Source organism: Dipodomys merriami, unplaced genomic scaffold (assembly GCF_024711535.1).
Source record: "Dipodomys merriami isolate MVZ:Mamm:240054 unplaced genomic scaffold, mDipMer1.0.p SCAF_59, whole genome shotgun sequence".
Classification (NCBI taxonomy): Eukaryota; Metazoa; Chordata; class Mammalia; order Rodentia; family Heteromyidae; genus Dipodomys; species Dipodomys merriami.
In genome coordinates this window covers 1,519,661-1,538,883 of record NW_027206168.1, presented here as the reverse complement: position 1 = coordinate 1,538,883, position 19,223 = coordinate 1,519,661, and the positions used below count along the sequence as shown (strand labels likewise).

Genomic DNA, 19,223 nt, shown 5'->3' with positions numbered 1-19,223 from the left:
CTAGTGCTTGGATATCAGGGCTTTCTGTGAGTATTCTGGGTGGGGCTATGGAGGAACCAATAAGGAGATGGCCTGTAAACTGGCTCTGGGATTGGTCAAATTCCAGTGGGCGGAGGGAGCAGGGAGGGGCTTTGTGCTTGAGGAAGGGCAGTGTGGTGCTGTTCTCAATGTCCATGATGTTTGGCTGTGTGTGTACGTGCCTGCTTGTGTGCATATGTGTGTGTGTGTGTTGTATGCCCATGTGTGTACCTCCATCTGTACCTGAGGCTTGAGCTCTAGGCCTGAGCTCTGTTCATCAGATTTTTTGGGGGGCTCAAGACGAGCTCTACCACTTGAGCCACACTTCCACTTCTGGCTTTCTGGCGGTTAACAGAAGCCTATGGACTTTTCTGCCTGAGCTGACTTTGTGATCCTTATTTCTCAGCCTCCTGAGTAGCTAGGATTATAGCTGTGAGCTACCAGAGCTGTGGCTCAAGTGGTAGAGCACCAGCCTTGAGTGAAAAAGCCAAGCCAGAGCATGAGTTCCTGAGTTCAAGTCCAGAGTACTGGCACATACACAAAAAAGAGGGCTGGGAATGTGGCTTAGTGGTAGAGTGCTTGCCTAGCACACATGAAATCCTGGGTTCAAGGAAGGAAGGAAAAGCAAAGAAAAGGAACTAGTTCGTGTAATGACTATAGGACCTCTTAGATGAGAGCTCAGTGACTGATTGTGAAGGCTGGGTATCTCCTATCCAAAATACTTGGGATCAGAAATGCATCAGATTGGGGATTCTTTTTAGATATTGGAATCTTTTGCATTATACGTAATGAAATATTTTGGGCGATGGTACCCAAGTCTAAACATGGAATTCACTTATGTTTCATGGCCATTTTGTGTGCATAGCCTGAAAGTCATTTTTTTTAAAATTTTATTTTATTTTATTTGAGAACATACTGTACAGAGGGGCTACAATTACATGGGCAGGATAATGCATACATTTCTTACCAAGCATTGCAGCCTCCTCCTTTGTTTACCCTTCACCTCCCTTCCCAGCCTCCCCCCTCCCCCCACCCAAGCCTGAAAGTCATTTTAGGTAGCGTTGTTAGTATGTCTGAACGTTGACTGTCACCTGCCACTTCAGATCAGAGGTAGACTCTTCTATATGAGGCATCCTATTGGTTTGGGATTATTTCAGGTTTTGGATTTGGGAATGAGAGATGTTCAACGTACGTCACACTTAGCTAGAATACTGTGACAGGAAGGTTCTGTAGTCCCCAGCCATACTTTCATTCCAGCTAAAAAACTCTCATAATAGCTTGTTTGATGAGCTTCCTGCCTGACCTTCAGCATCTCTGTGCATCCAGGACTGTGGGTTGCTTTTCTAGTTGATTTACTTTCTACATAGGTCACAGGCAGAGTCAGCCTGAGACCTTTACAACTCCCATCTGGGACTGGAGGCATGGTTCAGGTGGTTCAGCACCTGCTTTGCAAGTGAAAGACCCTGAGTTCAAATCCCAGTACTACCAAAATAATAATAGCCTACACGGGCCCTGGGCCTTTTGGGCTGGAGGGTGAAGTTGAAGGACATTGCTTAAGATGGAGACCTCTTGGAAATTTAGCTATTTCTGGAATGACATTCATGAGGAAGAGAGCAGTTTTTGTGTGATGGCAGTGTGTTGGCTGGGCCTCCCAGTCTCCCAGTGTGTAGGAGTATCATGTGATTTTGAAAATAGCCTAGCACTATGCAAATGGAAAGACACTGACTCTTCCCTTTGGGATCACCCCTCTTATAGCCTTCTTCATCACATTCTGCCTTCTAATCAACCTTTCTTTCCTTTGAAACACAACCTGTTTTCCTGAGTCAGATTTGAGTCCAATTTTCCCAGCAAGACTAGAGGTCAGAAAGAGAGGGAGGAATGCTAGCAATGAAAGAAAGAAGTCAGACGCTGGTGCCTCACACCTGTAATCCTAACTACTTAGGAGGCTGAGATGTGAGGATCACAGTTCAAAGCCAGCCCAGGCTGGCAAGTCCAGTCCATGAGACTCTTATCTCCAGTTAACCACCAAGAAAAAACAAATAAACAAACACAAGTGGTTCTGTGGCTCAAGTGGTAGAGCTGTAGCTTTGATCGAAAAAGCTCAGGAACAGTGCTCAGGCCCTGAGTTCAAGCCCCATATCTGACAACAACAGAAAAGAAGGAAGGAGAAAGAAAGAAAGGAAGAGAGCGAGAGAGAGAGAAATAGAGAAAGAAAGAAAGAAAGAAAGAAAGAAAGAAAGAAAGAAAGAAAGAAAGAAAGAAAGAAACTAGATGAATGGTTTGTGTTTTCTGAGCTTCCCAGACTTAGACCCTGGCCTAAGAATGCACAGAGAGAGCAGGTGTTATTTCCTTCACTGCCCAGCTGCCCCTGGCTAGGGACCTGACCTTAAAGGGAGCTTTAAACATAATGCAACTCCAATTTCCCCTTATCTTTGGATGGGAAGCCTGGACCTGCACAGCCATAGCCTGCATCTGAAAGCCATCAGCAGCACCTGGAGTTGACAGTCTCATGGGAACAGCAAGTCTGCCATGAGCCTCAGGGTTGTTCATTCCAGGGCTCAGACATAAGGTCAGGGATTGGCTTAGGGCACAGATATTTACCAGATGTCCAGTTTGTGCTGGAGCCAGGTCTGAGGAGGATTAGAAGGTCCTCAGCAGGGGCTCAGTTACACGCATGCAGGCTTGGTGACTTGTGGAGGACCGAGCAAGCTGCCCTGGGGCTTGCAGATTTGCCACTTGGAATGTTGGCCTTGCAGTGCATTTCATCTATGTTGATCTATATTCATCTATATAAGACTGGTTCTGTATATGATCTATACCAAACGGGTTGGCAACCAATAGCCAATTTGGTTTCTTTCCACTTTCAGCATCATTTCTGGCCACTTAGGAGGCAGAGACAGGAAATTGGAGTTTTGAGGCCAGCCTGAGCATAAGTCATATGGAGACCTTATCTCAAAAGTGTCTGTGGTAGCACATGTCTCTTAATCCAAACTACAGAGGAAGTGTAGTCCAACGCCAACCCAGTCAAAAGGGTATGATTCAAATGATAGAGATCCTGGGTCCAATCCCCAGCCCTACAGGGTGACGAAGCCATCCTTCCTTCCTAATTTCCTGTGCATCCAACTTGTTTTGCTGTAGCAAAGGTTGGCAAAAATTGTAGCCTGCAGGCCCGATATATCCCACAATTTGAGTTGGTAAAGAAGGTTCTATTGGAAGGATAAGGCTAAGCCCATTGATTTAAATATCAGCTTTGGCTGACTTTGTTTTACACAGGTAGAGAAAAGTAGTAGCTACAACCTCCAGAGCCTACAATATTTACCAGCTAACTCTTTGGAGATGGTTTGTTTCTGTATAGATCCTCTCCTACCCTCTGACTCTTCTGAGTGCTGGGTAGTAGATATGAATTGACACCAAGGTTGTATCAAAATTCATTTCAGTGCTCTGGTGAGTGAGGGAATTACCTGGTCTGTGTCACCTGGGATCTCCATGATGTGATTATTTTGTGTGGCCTGGATGGGGTTACCCCAGAAATGGCATCTCCAAACAGCCTATAAATGCTTCTTTCCTTTACCCCCTCCACATTCCTCACCCTTATAAGGGGTTTTCTTTGCACTCATTTTTTTGTTTTGTTTTTCCCCCTGCAATGGTGAGGATCGAACCTATGGCTTCATGCATGCAGGGTACTAGGTACACTCTCTGCTACTGAGCTACATCCCCGGCTTTTCCATCGTTGTTTTAACAGAGCTTTTCTAGCAAGTCTTCAGTTTGGTTGTCACAACTCTGTAAGATGCATTAGTACCTCACGTTGGAGAAGAGGAATTCAGGGTGAAAAAACGAAGCAAAGAGCAAATTAAGCAGGTGAAATAGGCAACAGAACTCTAAGCAGAGCGCACACTCAAGTTGGTCACAACAAAAGCATGTGCGCATGTTCAGGCTGTCCTAAGAGGAGTGCATGCGCAGAGTTGTTGGGCCTACCTTTTGCACACCCTGGCTTCAGAGCCTGTTCCCCGATGGGACCCCGTGCTTGTTCTTCTCCGAATGCGTGGTGTCTGTCTACTCTGACTTTCAGCTGCCCCGCTCACTTGTCAGGGATATTCTGGCTGGGGAGCCATGTCAGGTAGATGATGAGCATAGGAATCAGCACAGCTCCCCTTTGAGCTGTGAATCTCCAGCCAGCATGGTGGCCAGCTCCTCCTGGGCATGTCTGTGTTCTGCCCTAGTGGCTGGCAGGTGGCTTCCGGCTGAGGACATTGGATGGAAAGAGATCCCTTTCTTCTGGGCCTGTCAAAGCCAGTCCTGCTTTAGGGAGTTTTACAAGCTTCATGTATTATTGACTGCCAGTCTTTTTTTTTTTCCTTGTACTCTCATAAATTGCTTTTAAATGTTCAAATAGTTCACAGACAGTGGTCCTTTATTGTGTGTGTGTGTGTGTGTGTGTGTGTGTGTGTGGAGGGGGAGGGGAATTGCTTCCTGTTCTCTCTATACCAAAATCTCAGGTGAGCTCAAGTGCCCTATATTAGACAGTACAGCATTCACATATAACCTGTGCAGACTTTCCTGGGTACTTTAAACCATCTCTAGATGACTTGTAATACCCAATACAACATACATACTATCAAATAATTCTACCTGTTGTTCAGAAATAATGACATTTTCTCATCAATGCATAAAAGTTCTCTCTGAGAACGGCTTTGGCTATAGCCCAGGGGTTTGACATGTAGGACTCTTGGTATCTGTCCTTGCCCCAAAACTGTTTATGTTTCATCTTGATTTCTTTATCCACGGTTTCCTCTAAATACTTTAAACATTCAAATTTATTGTGCTACCTTGCTTTCAGTATCTAAGTTCTGACTGCCTTTAATTGTATGTTGTACCTATATCATTTCTACTGTTGAGATTGGAGATTTTTTTTTTTTTGTCTAACATAGGGACATTTTCTGAAATAGCTCTGTATGGACATGAAAGTAACTTAGGGTATTGTAATTCAGGCCTTATTTTTCAGTATATCTTTTGGACTGAATTTCCAAATCTTGTTGTATGAATAACCTAGATACTTTGTTTTGGATTTCTGATATTTAAAGAAGAAAGTCGACATCCACTATCACTGTAGTTTTATCCATTTTTTTCAAATTTTTTTAAAAATTGAAATTAAATTTTTTTTCTGCTGGTCTCATTTGATAAACAGCTTAGGGCAGCATCACATGACCATAAAGAGGGTGAGACTTACAGTCCTAGCAAAAGAAGTTTCAAGAACAATTTAGTAGCCTGGCCCTGGTGGCTCACACCTATAATCCTAGCTACTCAAGCTGAGATCTGAGGATTATGGTTTGAAGCCATTCCAGGCAGACAAATCTGCTTATTTCCAATTAGCCAGCAAAAAAGCCAGACATGGAGGTGTGGCTGAAGTGGTAGAGCACCAGCCTTGAGTGAAAAAGCCATGTGAAAGTGAGAGGCCCTGAATTCAAGCTCCAGTACTAACACACACACACACACACACACACACACACATACACACACACACACACACACACACACACACACACACACACAGATTGAAAGATTTAAGGATATTATTAGCTCTAAGGCACTTCATGTATATTATATATGTAAAATTGGTTTGCTCTCTGTAATACAGTAGTAGCTCACGCTAATAATGTGGCTCATAAAGTGGGGTGCTGGTAGCTCATGCCTGTAATCTTAACTACTCAGGAGACTGAGATCTGAGGATCGAGGTTCAAAGCCAGCCAATGCAGGAAAATACATGGAGACATTTATCTCCAATTAGCCACCAGAAACAACAAAAAACAATAAAAGTTAGTAGCGAGGCTTGAGGAGAAAACAAACACTAAATGCTCAAGGACAGTGCCCAACCCTGAGTTCAAACCCCAGGACTGGCACAAAAAAAGGTAGGGATCTTAGAAATAGAGAGAGAAATCTAGGGTTTTCATCCTCTCCACCAGTCCTGCCTGTCCCCTATCCCAGTGCATCATGAACCAGCCAGAGAGAATCGCACTATTTTCATTTCAGATTTTAGAAAATTTGTAGTATAGATGAATTATTGTAGGGATGAGACCCAAATCTTATTTATTTGTTTGTTTATTTGTCATCCCTGAGCTCTTCAGCTCAAGGCCAGTGATCTACCACTTGAGCCACAGTGCCACTTCTAGTTTTCCAGTGGTTAATTGGAGATAAGAGTCTCACGGACTCTCCTGCCCAGGCTGGCTTTGTACTGTGATTCTCAGATCTCAGCCTCCTGAGTAGCTAGGATTACAGGTGTGAGCCACTGATGTCCAGCTGTCTTTCTTTTTTGTTGGTACTAGGGCTTGAACTTCAGCCTTGAGCTTTCACTCAGCTTTTCTGTCACTTGAGCAACACTTCCAGTTCAGTTTTTTGCTGGTTACTTGGAGATGATGTTTCACAGACTTTTCTGCTTGGGCTTGATCCTCAGATTGTAGCCTCTTGAGTAAGTGGGATTACAGAAACTGAGCTTTTAATATATTTGCACCTTCTACACATGGCCTCAAGATAATTTTATACATCGTGTTTAATAGTTGTGGGCATGAAAGTGATTTGTGTTGTAGAGTTTTTCACTTGAGACATCTTGTTGGCTCAGAGTTACCAGTCCTGGGGCTTGAACTCAGGGCCTGGGCACTGTTCCTGAGTTTTTTTTTTTTTGCACATGGCTAGCACTCTCCCACTTGAACCACAGCTCTACTACCAGCTTTTTTTTGGTGATTAATTGGAGACAAGGGTCTCAGGACTTTTCTGCCTGGGCTGGTTTTGAGCCACAGTTCTCAGATCTCAGCCTCCTGAGTAGCAAGGATTACAGGCATGAACCTTGGTGCCTGGCTTCTTTGTCTTTTATCCTAAAGGCTGGTGCACTACCTCTTGAGCCACAGCTCCACTTCATGGATGTGACCTTTTTTTTTTTGTTTTTGACTTTCTTTTTTGAGACAGAGTCTTGCTACATAGCTCAAATTAGCCTTGAACCCATTATTCTCGAGCTTCTTCTCCATTGCTAGTATTACAGGCGTATACCACCATGCTCAATGTGATTGTGAGAGAACAGAATCCTTCCTCCACTAGTTGCTATTCCATAGAGAGAGTAGGTAAGTCAATTGCAGCATGGTTTTCTCCCTAGTGTATGCTCCTCATATTATTTCCTCCTCCATTTCTCCTGAGATGACATTAGTTTGCAGCAGACTGTGAACTGGAGGCTTTCTTCCCTGGCCTGAATTTCAGTTAGAAGCATGGAGATTTGAAGGAGGGCTGGGCTTGGCCCAAGGTGAGAATGTGTTAACCATGACCAGATGAGATGATTTGACTGATCAAAAGCAGCTCTATACTGAGGCCAAACGCCAGGGTTAAGACTGACCAAGGAAAGCCAGGTGCTGGTGGCTCACGCGGATCATCCTATCTACTCAGGAGGATGAGACCTGAGGGTTAAGGTTCAAAGCTAGTCTGGACAGAAAAACCTGAGAGACGGTATCTCCAATAAACCAGCCAAAATAAACCTAGACTGAAAGAGTGACTCAAGTGATAGAGCATCAGTCAGATGCAAAAACAAGCTGAGCAACAGCACAAGGCCCTGAGTTCAAGCCTTCTACCAGCACAAAACGAAACAAGAACGAATTGCCTGAGTTCTGTCAAGAAAGGACTTCCTCTTCCGGTGAGAATGGTATCTGTGGCTTCCCTGGACCCCACGTCCCTCATGGCAGGCCGTCCCCTAGCCCTGGCCAGTTTTCCTTACCAAATGCCACTCTTCTCCCCCCAGGATGGCTGCAGTCTGTCCAGGCCACCATGGTCCTGTCTATCATCTACAGCGTCATATCCCTGTTCGTCTTCTTCTGCCAGCTCTTCACCCTCGCCAAAGGAGGCCGCTTTTACATCACTGGATTCTTCCAAATCCTTGCCGGTGAGTTGTGTGAGGGAAAGTCCTCACAGAAGCTGGGTCTCACCAGGGATGTGGCCAGGGACCATGAGGGTTTGTAAGTCTGACTGTTTGGATGCTTTGCATAAAGTACGATGCACCTGTGCGAGCATGCACGTGCATATTGGGACTTGGGACTTTGCCCTTCTGAATGGAAGGTCCCCATCAAGCCAGACTTATTATTACGAGGAGTGGAGCCATTGTTCCTGTGGATGGTTCTGCCCTGTGAAACCATCTAGCTTCAGGGTAGAAAGTTTGCCTGTAATGTGCTCCAGGCTAACCAGGTTTTCCTCAAGCATGTGTCTTCTACCTATAGGAGCTCATGAAGTCAGAAAAATCCTCACACTCCTCTCCCCTAGATTCCCCTGGGCTTCTTGTTCCTCTTGTGTCTTCTGGTCTCTGTACTTCATCCCCCTTCCTGCATGCCAGGCTGGTTCCACTCTTGCCAACAATGGGAGGGTGACAGCACCTGCAAACACACAAAAGGCCTCCTTTAGCTCTTCCCTACACTGTCTCTAACAGGTTCTTTACAGGCAGAGTGTACAGTTCTAGAAGTGTCTGTCTGCTGACTGTAGACTGGTCGCCATCTTGTGTCGTTGGCTCTTCACTCTTTATCTGGTGCCTCCCAGTTGACAGAGACAGCAGGCTATTGGAGGAAAGAAAGGGGTGGATATCATGGTGGATCTGGGGGTCTAAATTCACCAACTACAAACTCCAGATGTCCCAACATCTGGGTACTGTGCCATGTTCTTGCTCTTGGCTGTCTGTGCAGGTAAAGGTTGTAGCATCTCAGGTTTTAGTCCATTGTCAGAATGCCCATGGCCCTGTGCTCAGAAGCAGCCATTGGTGGGCTACAAGCAGTCCACATGACCTTGGCAGATGAGCTGCTGTACATGGAAAGATAGACTGTGGTGATGACTTTTTCTAGAAGCCAGGGAGAACTCCCTATTCCTGGAACAAGGGAATACACCATAGAACCCTTGGCACCAAATACTTAAATACTGTATTTCACGACTCATGGTTTAGAGTTGGAAACCCAACCGTGCTTGGCTATGTGCTGCACTGGTTTGTTCATACCCAGTGATTCTCCTAGGTTGTTGCCTACCACTTGAACCATAGCTCCATTTATGGCTGCTGGTGGTTAATTGGAGATAAGTCCCACCAATTTTTCTCCTAGGCTGGCTTCAAATCTGCGATCCTCAGATCTCAGTTTCCTGAGTAGCTAGGATTACAGGTGTGAGCCATAGATGCCTGGCTATTAAAATAATTGAATACCTGCCGCCTATTAAAATAATTGAATACTTCTCTGCATTGTCTCTGGATGAATAGCTGTGCTTTTCTTGTACCCAGCAATGGTGTCTCTGGAATATTGGTGATCTCACAAAGCCAGCCTAGGAGAAAAATTGGTGGGACTTATCTCCAATTAACCACCAGCAGCCATAAATAGAGCTATGGTTCAAGTGGTAGACTGCTAGCCATGAAAAATAAATAAATAAAAGTTAAGGGTCGGCATCTTGGTCCTGAGTTCAAGCCTCCGTACTGGTACACACACACAAAATGAGAATAGCTGATCAAATGGCAATCATGCACCTGTTATAGCAGCGCATGTATCCTCAAGATAAAGTAGGCTTAGGAGCCATGATCTCTGAGGTTATGTGGATGTTGGATACGGTGGAAACAGGGCCAGAAGCAGTGCGAAGGCTTCCTTCCAGCCACCCTACTCCCGTTGTCTCCTCACTTCTAATCTCTCTAATAGTTGGAGAAACAGCATGTCAGTGTTTGTGTAGAGTTGTCCCAGGAAAGGAACGAAGTACAAGTCCCTCATTCTAATGCCTCAGACCCAGTAGCAATTTCAAATGAACACTCTAGAAATCTAGCATTCGCCAGGCATTTTTATTGAACCGTGTAAGTGTATCATTTTTCTGATGAATAAACAGAAGCAAGAGAGGGTCGGTGATGGTCAGAACCTAATGGGTCCATTTCCTTCTGCATCATGTAGGCTGAATATAAGGTGGCGATCTCTTCTTATATGGAGAGATACAGGATCTAACCAGAGTTTTAAGGAATACAAAAATGCTGTCCCTTCTATGATCTTTTATGCCTGTGACTTACCACGGATGTTAAATTCCAGTTGCATTTGTCATTCTGAAGTTTCCAAGCATGATGAACTCCTTTATGGTAGGGCCAGTGCCATCAGAACAACTCAAGCTGAGAGTATCACCTGGGAAGAACTAAGTCACCATGGAAGGGACTTTCAGATCAGGCAGCATATTCCTCTCCAGTATTTCTGTTGAAATATTCCTGCTTTAAATTCTATGAAAAGGTCTTTTTTGTTGTTGTTGTTGGTACTGGGATTTGAACTGAGGCCCTTGTGATTGCTAAGCAAGTGCTCTATCACTTGATCACTTGAGACCCACCTCTAAGCCCTTCAATTTCTAGCTTTGTTTGTTTTTTTCAGGCAGGGACTCTGGCTTTTGGCTGAGACCAGCCTTGGACTGAGATTCTCTCATCTCTGCCTCCTTAGTAGCCAAGACTATAAACATGTCCCTCCACACCCAGCCCATCTATGAATGTCTTTTTTTTGGGGGGGGGGGATCTGGTCGTGGGGCCTGAACTCTGGGCCTGGGCACTGTCCCTCAGCTCTTCAGCTCAAGGCTAGCGCTCGACCACTTGAGCCACAGCACCACTGCCGGCTTTTTTCTTTTTGCTTATGTGGTGCTGAGGAATCGAACCCAGGGCCTCATGCATGCAAGGCAAGCGCTCTACCACTGAGCCACCTTCCCAGCCCTATAAATGTCTTTTTTTAGTGACATAATTTTGGGGGAAAACTTGGAAAGGTCAGAGATGAGAACCGTTGAGCCCAACACATGTAACTCTACTGTGTGCTAAGGTATTTCAGTTCAGCCAGGCACTCTGAGATGCAGAGATTTTCTGTGTACTAAGTCATATTTGTTTCACTCCCACATTCTTCTCTAAACTCAATGCAAGCATTTTAGGTTCATGCCCCCAAATACCTCTGACTGTAAAGGCACGTGACTTGTTTCTCTCTTACTCCTTACAAATCTAGCTGCTTATCTCTCATGAGACCTCATTTTCAGTTATGGTTTTGTCAGCTGAGTGATGCGTATTTAAACAACAAGTTATCTGGAGTTGGAAATGTCCAAGCCAAATAGCAGCTGCTATTAGTTGTTGATTCTGGTCAAAAGGATCTGCATTGGTCTCCTGGAGTCTTCAGATTTCTAGAACGTTCATTTAAGTTGGATTGTTTGCTGTTGGGTCTTTCCACTAAAACTGAGAAGTAAGAGTTAGACACTTTAGAGGTAAAGATGTAGAGACTTCCTGAGAACCACCTGCAGCATTACTGGGCCCCTATCTGAACATGACCAGAAGTAAGATGTCTGGGGTGACTCACTCCTGGGCAGGGCTCCTAAATGTGGTGTCTGATTTCCATCATCTTCAACTTGCTCAGAGCAGGGAGGGTCATTAGCCTCTCCTGAAAATGCATTTGTTCTACAGCCCTGCATCTCTGTCTCTATTGATCTGTCTCAATCAGAAGATGAGACTCACTCAGAAATCTCCTTCTATTTCTTCTGCTCCTGAATCCTAGTAACTTTTACATTTGGCCCTGTTCCCTGAGAACACAATCATCTAGCATCCAGTGGGCGATTGAATTTTCTTCTGTGCCTGGCATGAAGCTAGTTGCTCAGTATTAAGTACCCAAATCAATGAAAACACACACTGTATGAATTTCTTGATGTGTTTCCTTCTGGTGTAACCTACCAAGAGCAAAGATAACTCCTGTCTGGGGATGGGCAGCTCCTGTGGAAAACAGGGACATGGCTCTCAAACTCAGGTATGGGATCAGAATACAGCTCCTCCAGGAAGGAGATTTGGAAGAATCACAAAGGGGACAGTTTCATGTTTACACCAAACAGCACCCAAGCCTGGGTACATGCCAGAATGACTGGGAAGCAGCTATTGAAGGGAGTTTTCCAGAGGTGGGACTTTTTTAAGTGTCCCAACTGATTCTGAGGGACAATGAAGGTTGAAAAGCACTGAACTAGAGGGGGATGCCTTTTGATTTGTCGTCAGGAAGTCCCTAACCCCATGAAACACGTGATCATGTGGCTGGCTCAGTCTGAACTGGAGGAACAATGATGTGGTGGCAAGGTAGGGCTGTGATTGAGGGTGAGACAGACACAGCTAATCCAGCAACCAAGAGCTCCACTGGTCAGCCACCTGCTTTCAGAAGATTCTGGGCTCCTGTGGCCCATAGGCCCATGTTGCTGTCACAAAGCATCTTCTTTTGCAAAGGGCTCTTAAGGAGGCTGTTCAGGGGCCTACTGTAGACCCAGCCTTCCTGGGACAGGCTTACATGCTGGAAACTTGAATACCCAGCCACCTTTGTGTTGCCTACCCTGGCTTATGGCCCTGCACACATCTGACCTGCACTCCGAGGCTCAGGGGGCCCAGTCACTGCCAAAGCATGGGATTCTCATTTATGGGCGTGGTAGGACACTTGGCTGCATGCCAGCTCCTCGCCTGTCCCTTAGGGACCCTGATGATGCATCCCTTCTGGCTGTTAGCTGAAAAAGTGAGTCGCCGCAAACAAGGAGGAGTCAGCTTTGGGGGATGGCTGTGTTGTCTAAGAGTTAATTAAATGTGAGTCGGGGTGCAAGCAAAAGATCCTCAGACTGAGTCCTTCTCTCCTACATTTGAGAGCACGTGTTGTGTTTCACAGGCAACAACAACACATCCTGCAAAACATCCGTCCCTTTACAATGGTAGAAAGTGTGTTTCTTTTCTTGGTCTTTGCGAGCATCTGAGCTCAGAGTGTATCACAGTGGAGTTTAGACTCATTCCTTTCTGAGGTTCTGGTAGGGTGACCCACACCACTGGCCCTGTCCTACCCTTTCTGCCTTCTTGTCAGTACTATGAACTTTCCTTAAGGTTCTGTCTTCATCAAATAGGTGAGACGTAGCTCAAGAGACAACTTTACTTTATTCTGTTTTGTGAGACTGGGGGAGAGAAGGGGTCTCACCATTTGGTTCAGATTGGCCTTACACTTGAGTTCTTCCTGTCCCAGCCTCCTGAGTGCTGGGATTACAGGTATGTACCACGACTCCCCAGTTTTCTTAATTTTATGATGGTGCTGGGGATGAAACCTAGAACCTTGAGCATGCTAGGTAAGCGCGCTCCTTCTAAGCAAAGTTACTCCCCCCCCCATCCCTTCCCCAACCAGCCTTCAATATTTCTTAAGAAGTAAGGAGTACTTTAGAAAGGTGAGTGCTAGGGAGCATGGCTGGACCTCAAGTCTAGCCTGAAGTATCTCCCAACAGCTCAAATTGCTATTTTCCTCCAAACAGCCATCCACCGGCCATTTTCTGTAGGTAGCAGCAGGTCCTGGATCCCATCCGACCGTTGTTCTAAGACTATTGTGTGGCTTTTTCCAAAGGGGGCCGGGTGAGTGGGAGCTCTCCCTGTTCTGAGTTACAGACGTACCATCCTATCAGGGTCGCTGCTGTGGCACAGTCCCACTTCTGTACTTTGTTCAAACAAAGTTGCAGTGTCTGATGTGACAGGAGCCTGAATAGCAGTGAGGTTAGATGTAGGTGGCCCAGGCATGGACAGCTTTGGAAACACACGCGTCCCACGCGGCCCTCTGGGTGTATAATAGAGTCTCTCAGAGCGGTTCAAAGACCCTGTTTTCAGGAGGGAACAGTTGGGCTTTGTGTGTGGTTCCAGAATGGGCTGTTGATGTCACCAGACCCCTCCCTGTGGAGGGACGCTGACTGTCACGTGGATTTCCTTTCCGCTTTCCACACCAAGGGGCAGCCTTGGTGGAGCAGGGAGGCCCTGACCCACGGTGGAACTAATGTCCTGCTAGCCGTCTTGGGCTTCAGGCATCTTTCCTGGGGTAACACTGCCAAGGGAACCATAGCTCCGCCCCCCACCCCGGCCCTGTGGTCTGCACAGAGCCCAATGTCTCTTCCATATTAAACCTCCAGTTATGGCACAGTGTTGTTCCGTGTCCATTGGTTTCAGGTCATGCCACTGCCCATCTGTAGAGCGGCTTCTAGAAAGTTCCATGCCCAGTCATTTTTGGGAAGGAGATAAGCAGGCCTACCTTGCAGTCTGAGTACTCATGGGCCACCTTGTATAGTTTGGGTATCACCGATAGTGAAATTGCAATGGAGAGAAATGGAATGGAATGGAGCAGAAAACCTGTCAAGGACCCTCAAAGGTCACGGTTTAGGTGGCTGGAGTTTGGAAGTGGGAGGTAGCTTTGTTTTTCCCATCGTTTTCAGCAGACTCCCCTCGCATTTGAACCCAGAAGCAGGTTCTCTCCACGGTGAGAAACATGCTTCCTGCCCCGTGCTGTCCCTGGGGATGCTCTGGAGGGAGGACTCACCAGACCTTTCTCACCCGCTGTTGCTGTCCTCTCCCCCAGGTCTATGTGTGATGAGCGCGGCCTCCATCTACACAGTGAGACACTCCGAATGGCACCTCAACACTGACTACTCCTACGGCTTTGCCTACATCCTGGCCTGGGTGGCCTTCCCGCTGGCCCTGCTCAGTGGGGTTATCTACGTGATCTTGCGGAAACGTGAATGAGGTGCCTCCATGGAGGGGCCCCGAGGGGTCCTTGGGAGGCTCTGAGCATGAGCAGGGAGAGAGGGAAGGAGGGAAATCAGGAAACGACAACCAACCACCAAAATCCGAGCTAGCCCCAAACCCCGACTTAAAGCCAAACCAAACCTAAAACAGTTGAGAAGGTAAGGGGGGGGGAGGAGGGCATTGCTGTCGATTGAAGATGTATATAATATCTACGGTTTATAAAACCTATTTATAACACTTTTTACATATATGTACATAGTATTGTTTGCTTTGTGTGTTGACCATCAGCCTTCGTGTTGAACCCTAAAGATGTAGCTAAGGAACTTTTACATCCTAACAGTGTAATCAAGCTCAGTATTGTTTTCGTTTTTTTTTCCAGTCTCTTATTTTTGCCCAGAAATAAACGTACCCCCTCCCCTGGCTTTCATCTAAAAGAAAATACCTCCCTCCCACTCCACCCTATTAGTCAACCAAAGTATGAGGGATTCACCCCCAGTGGCCTTCCAAAGCCTTATCATGTGTGTGTGGGTGGATGGGAGGGATCAGGGCCCGGGGCACAGGGTATTCATGATCTAAATCTCATTGTGGGGCCCTCAGCACCCAACCAAATGCTCAGACTGGAGCCCTCGGCAGAAACACGGCTTGTGGCTTTGGAATATTTGCCCTTCCAGGCAGAATAGCTCGGTCACACATCTGAAATGAGAAGTCGTGGGTGACAAGAAATCTGTGAAATGGTGCTATGGATTTACCATTCCTTATTCTCACTAATCCTCTAAACGACTCACTGGAAATTCAATTAACCATCTTACCACAGAAAAGCAGAATGGGGACGTGCAGAATTCTGCATTGTGTAAATGACTCATAACTGCTTTTGTACCCAGCTAGGCTGCTTCTGTTACTATCATGAGTACATCTTAAAGCCTCGATCACTTCCATATGTTGCTTAGCGGTCAGAGCATCAGGACAAGTGTCTAGACCCTTGGGACCCTTGAGCTCCCAGGCTTGGCTGGGTCTAGAATGTTCTGTAGCTTCAAGGACTGTCTGGCGATGATTTCTATTGGCCACCAACTGTAGATGTATATACGGTGCCTTGTGATGCTAAGACTCCAGACCTTTATATGCTGTTGCTTTTGCTTTTTCTGATTTTATACCAACTGTGTGGACTAAGATGCATGGAAATAAACATCAGAGTAACTCACGGATCTCTCTTGGTTTATTTTTTGGTGGGACCTGGGTGAAGGCACAGATGAGATGATGAAAATGAGTTGGGTGGAAGTGGTAATTTGGGTTGACAGATGATGTTAAGAGACCAGACTCATAACTGTGTTAAAGGGTAGAGTGCCACGATGCCCTCAGACATCCAGCCCCGTGGTACCATGGTTGCCAATGAGATAGAGTTGGCCATCATAGCTGCAAATGGAATAGAGGAAACCTGGGTTGAGTACCACCTTTTCCCTTATGTTCTGTTCTGGAATGGAAACTGGGTTTTTAGACGCCCCCCCCCACTGACTTAAAGCCCAGGAGTCACATAATCTCAAATAAAGAGCTACAGTGAAAGGCAGAGAAAGGAGATTTATTATATGGCAGTCATGGGAAGAAGACAGCACTTGAGTTCATCTTCAGCCGCCTTTGGGTGAGAAAGGTATACACAGTTAACACAGTCCCAAGTCACAGGCCTAGTGGGTGATATGCTCAGTCTTTGACTCTCATAAGGCCTGGTGGGTGATTTATAGCTTTTGACTGTCCTCTTCAAGATGGTAAGAAGATGCCTGAGAAATGGCACCGTTTTGCCTTTGGTCACAGGGTGCTTCTGGGTGGATCAAGTGATGGCAATGACTGTAGGAAAGAAGAACTCAGGTCAGAGAACACAAATACATAATAAGAAAGCTGGGTGTCTAGTGTAGTGAAGTCACAGGGGCCCAGCAAAAGTAGCTTTTCAGTTGCCTCTTACATAATGACCCACAAGAGGAACACAGAGGCTTGCCCTGAGCTGCCCTGGTACACAGAGAACACTGGCACAGAGTAGCACTCACTGATGTGTACCATGGTAAAGGGCCTGAATGGTGGAGATATGGGACCAGGTGTTCAGAGAAACCGCGACTGAGCACCAGCTGAGTTTCTAACACCATCTAGACACAGGGCTGGGCCATCCATGTTATTCAGCCTTGTGGTTTCTGGCTCCAAGTCTCTTTCATAATGTTTACACATCAACTTTGTCTTGAGCCTCTACAGTGTCTTGAGCTGATGATGCATTCGATCTTCCCCAGGATTGCTTAGCCTTTCAGCCTTTCAAGACATCAATGAAGAATGACAAAATTCCCAGCTGGAGGAGGTTCTAGAGTCATATCTATAATCTGGGGATTCCAGGGCCAAGGTTAGAGGGTGGTGGGGATTAGAGGAAGGGCTATGGGGAAAGTGCTTGGGATGGTGGGAAACTTGGAGTTAGAGTAGTCCTCACAGATATTACCATAGCAGAGAATGAGCAGGAGGACTGAAGAAGGACACAGGGACCCTCCACTGCCTGGCTGCAGCTCCAGAAGACCCTACCCCAGATATTTGAATTCTAATCATCCATGATGGTGGTTGTAGCAACATGGCCAGGGATGATCCTCAGTGCTGGTCTGGGGCTTCTCAGATTTGTTATGATCCTGACTCACCGGGAGCTTGGATAGTGTAGGCTCCCACCTGTCTAGATTGGAGTGGGGCCTGAGATTCAACATGTCCAGTTAGTTCCCAGATGCTGCTGTTGCCTCTAGGACATGGACCAGGCTTTGAAGAGGAACACCCTTCTGTGACACCTGCTGGTGCCAGAGGCTCTCCTTCTGTGTGAACACCTGTAATAGAAGAGCTTCTTCCATCCAAGGCCTTCGGTAGTGATAAGCTGCTGTGCTTCAGACTCAGGCAGGTGGGATTACAGTGACACACACAGCCAAGAAATGCATGGAGAAATCAGTGATGCTCACTCCAGAAAGATGATGTTATAAAACCTACTCTTCCATTCCACTGATCACCAGCTGATGGCTGTATGACTGATAGCTCCTAATCTCTTCCCAAGGAGCTCACTTCATTTGCAACAAAGTGAAGAAATCCAAGAGTAAAGGCACCGTCGAAGGGAGAAAATGGAGGTCATGGTGAAACACAATTGGAACGAAGCTCCAGATGTGAGCTATACTCTAGGTGTATTTGCAGGAGATCAGGGACTGGTACATCAAGGAGGTGGGGGAGAGGTTGTATGCCTGGATTCTAAGCCCACATCAAGAACTGACCAGGAAAGGTATTCTTTCAAAGGAGTCAGAATATGGTTGGCAGAGCCATTTATGACCTGGACCTTGTTGGGAATAATAGAGCCATGGGTAGGAAATTAGTGTAGTTTAATAGCTGGGTGTGCTTAGGGAAAGAGAACAAGGTTCTAGTCTACACACATCATCTTGTTTTACAGTGGGAGGCGGGTGGGAGGGCACACCCAAGCTGTACCTCACAGAAAATGCAGCAGCAGCCCTTATTCACAGATTCCATTTGTGTGGCTTCAATTGCCAGCAATCTGAATCCACCCCACCATGGGTTATGAACCCAAACACATCTTCCCTTCTTTAGGTTGTGCCAGGTGTTTTTCTCACAGGGAAGGAAACTAATGCTCTGTCCTCAAGTGTGTTCAGCTGATGATACTGAAGAACTCTCATCTGGTCATCTAAATGGTGAATCTACTTTGGGATGTCTGCTAGCTGTGTTTCAAAGAATGCAACGGAGTTAACCTGTGACCCAGCAACTTATTCCCCAGGCATGAAGCCCAAGGGAATGAGCGGAATGAGCACTTACAACAGCACAGAATTATGCACACATACGGACAGTGCCCCTGAGTGGCAAAAATAACGGAAATGACTATCAGGAGATAAACATACAAATGATATAAATGAGCAAATGAGGCGCATTCATACTAGAAAATTGTCCCTGAAAAGGAAGGGGTACTGCCACCTGCCTACATCTGGGAGAACACTGACTCTCTTGATGCTATCAAGAGAGCGCTGGCTGCCAAGTCAGGCTGTTGGCTGATTCCTTTCCTAGGAAGGTCCACAACAGAGACATCTGCGGAGACAACAATACGTTAATGGTCACTGAGGGCCAAGGAGTTGGCGTGGGAGCACAAATTTTAAGAGGCTAAAGGGTATAAGGTTTTTCCTTTTTAAACTTTTTTTGTTGTTGGTGGTGGTGTTGAGATTCGAAGAGAGCCTCATGGCTTACTGGGCTACTTGAGCCATACCCCCTTGCCCTTAATGTTTGCTTTTGCTGCCTTTACTACATGGACCTATTGTGGCCTTGGGAAAGAGCATGTTAAGCCATGAGGGAGGAGGCTTCTGGGCTAACATCCCCCACTCTTTGGTTTAATAATTGGATGAGGGTGGTACCCGGGAGGGAGCAGGGGCAAAGGTCATTTCTCCTGGAGCTGCTTCCTGCTAAGAAAGGGATCAACAAGGACACTAGACCAGGCACTCTGATGGGTGAAAAGTCTCATCTTTCCCATAAGGATGTTCTTTCTTCATGTACCAGAATAGACAAGGCACAATTTGTATGAGGCAAAAAATGCAATTAAGGGACCCAAGATAGGCATGAGTCAGGGAGGAAAGTTTTCTGAGATGTTTGACTTGTTCCTTGATGACAT

The 19,223-nt window shown here is 46.2% G+C and overlaps 1 protein-coding gene across 2 annotated transcripts in view; it reads left to right on the top strand.

The window, feature by feature from the left end:
- Positions 1–15,764, top strand: part of Pmp22 (peripheral myelin protein 22) — a 33,284-nt gene extending 17,520 nt beyond the window's left edge. For both annotated transcript variants that reach the window (XM_070001409.1, XM_070001408.1), the window contains exons 4-5: positions 7,793–7,933; positions 14,400–15,764. In XM_070001409.1, the coding sequence (XP_069857510.1) occupies positions 7,793–7,933; positions 14,400–14,563 (305 nt within the window). In that variant the 3' untranslated portion in view covers positions 14,564–15,764. The remainder of the gene's footprint in view (positions 1–7,792; positions 7,934–14,399) is intronic.
- Positions 15,765–19,223: the final 3,459 nt, after the last annotated feature.